This window comes from Gekko japonicus, unplaced genomic scaffold, assembly GCF_001447785.1.
Source record: "Gekko japonicus isolate JY-2015 unplaced genomic scaffold, Gekko_japonicus_V1.1 scaffold5903, whole genome shotgun sequence".
NCBI lineage: Eukaryota > Metazoa > Chordata > Lepidosauria > Squamata > Gekkonidae > Gekko > Gekko japonicus.
In genome coordinates, this window is record NW_015174429.1 from 33,415 (window position 1) to 35,682 (window position 2,268).

The 2,268-nt window shown below is 41.3% G+C and overlaps 1 protein-coding gene across 1 annotated transcript; it reads left to right on the top strand.

Moving 5' to 3' along the window:
• Positions 1 to 212: 212 nt before the first annotated feature.
• On the top strand, positions 213 to 1,178 carry LOC107121473 (olfactory receptor 14J1-like). The gene has a single exon (XM_015424383.1). It carries the CDS (start codon positions 213 to 215, stop codon positions 1,176 to 1,178), a length of 966 nt encoding a protein of 321 aa, XP_015279869.1.
• Positions 1,179 to 2,268: the final 1,090 nt, after the last annotated feature.

Here is a 2,268-nt window from a genome sequence, read left to right on the forward strand (position 1 = left end):
CTACTGAACTGAGATGGTCAAGCAGGGAATCCTGAGTAACCATTCACTGATATTAGTCGGTTCACAGTACAGTCAGAAGAACACTTCCCTGAGAGAAAGCCCCATTATATATACCAGAGTAGGATTCTGAAGAGACTTGCTGAGGATCGTTCTTTAAAATATTTCCACTACTCAGCCCTACAGGTAACCTGCAACTGGATACTGAGAGCAAAATGCCTAATCTTACCTCCACGTCTGAATTCTTGCTTCTGGAATTTTCAGATATCCGAGAGCTACAGATCTTACATTTCTTTGTCTTCTTAGCAGTATACTTGGTGGCAGTCACTGGCAATCTTCTCATCATCACGGCTGTAGTGCTTGATCATCACCTGCATGTGCCCATGTACTTCTTCCTCATGAACTTAGCCATTCTGGATCTTGGCTCAATTTCTGTCATATTACCTAAAACGATGGTCAATTCCCTCCTGAATAGCAGGTCCATTTCTTATTCAGGATGTGTGGCTCAAGTATTTTTCTACATCTTACTTGCAGTATCAGATTTTGCCATCCTAACAATAATGGCACATGATCGGTATGTTGCTATCTGTAGTCCATTGCAATATGAGACAATCATGCATAAAGGAGCCTGCATTCAGATGGCAGCCAGTGCATGGGTGGCCGGTATACTTAATGCCACTTTACACACCGGTGGCACTTTTGCCATCACGTTCTGCTCCAATAGGATCAATCAATTCTTCTGTGAAGTTCCACAGATAGTAAAGCTTTCCTGCTCAGACTTATATCTAATTGAAATTGGAATTCTTCTGTTTAGCTGCAGCTTATTTGGAGGATGTTTTATCTACATCATTATAACTTACATGAAGATCTTTGCAACGGTTCTCAGGATGCCTTCTGTGAACAGTCGCAAAAAAGCCCTCTCCACTTGCCTTCCCCACATCACTGTGGTGTCCCTGTTTCTCTTCACTGGAACGTTTGCCTATGTGAGGCTTCCTGGTAACACGTCTTCTGAGATGAATGTAATTTGTGCTGTGCTTTATGCTATATTACCTCCATTGCTGAATCCATTCATCTATAGCATGAGAAACAAAGAAATCAAGACTGCATTGCTAAAGCTCACTGATCTTGGACATTACCCCCAAACAAGCTCTAGCAAAAATTTTCTAGTAAAACTGGGCTGAACTGTCTTCTGTAGTTTATTGTGTTTATTGGTTTTGTACCCTGGGCTATGCATGATATAATATACAGGAAATAATTGTTTGGGTGTTGTGAAGTGGAAGCAGAAGTTGGTGGGACAGGTAGAGGTTTTTCACTTTCCCCTTTGATCAGTACGCTGCTGTGAGGATTGCAAATGTGATGCTGGGGGGGGGGGCAATTCAATGCAATGAGGTAACTGCAATGAAGAGGAGGAAGACATCAATATGAGCCCCCTGCCCATGATGCCATGAGGCCTCCTAGCTTCAGAGGAAGTCATTTTGCACCTTATCTCCAACCCAAGAATTCTGTCTCTGTACCACAAACACACACAGAGAGGAAGCTGTTTTATATTGAATCAGACCATTGGTCTATTAAGGTCTTTCTTGTCTAAGTGGACTGTCAGCAGCTCCTCAGAGTGTCACGTAGGGGTCTTTCACATCAACTACCACCAAATCCTTTAATTTGAGATGCCTTGGATTGAATCTGGGACCTTCTGCATGCCAAGCAGATGCTCAATTGCTGAGCCAGACCCCCTCTGCTTGCTACAGCTCCTCTCCTAGTGGGCTGAGATCCCTATCTTACCATTCTAAATTATGTCTTCATTGTGATTATGCATTTCTTTAGACCCACCTAAAACATGGTGGGTGTTGTGCAATTTCTTTGGGAAAAGGCATAGAGAGTTAAAATGTATACACTTCTCGCATGGAATGTAGAATCCAAATGTGAATGTATGTAACTTTTATAATTTGTCTTGAGATTTTTTGGCATTAATATTTGTAAATTTATAAGCATTAAAAACAGAAGAATACATATATAAAATTCTTTCTTCTGGGAAGCATGGCATTTCAGCTGCTTTACTCTATTGGAAAGACAATATGCTCTGCATTACAAATTTTTGAAAGAATGAATCCATAACCATGCCTGAGATAAATCCTAGCTATCTTAATCCAATTTCCCCACTTTGATTGCGTTTCCAAACACTACTGAGATTATATGTATGACACCAGCCGATGTGTTCTTTTACTACATAGCGAGCTGCACAGCATCTTCCTGCAGAGGCTGCGAAGCTTTCTT

Coding starts and splice junctions, on each gene's coding strand:
- LOC107121473 (XM_015424383.1), top strand. CDS start 213: ATGCCTAATCTTACCTCCACGTCTGAATTCTTGCTTCTGGAATTTTCA.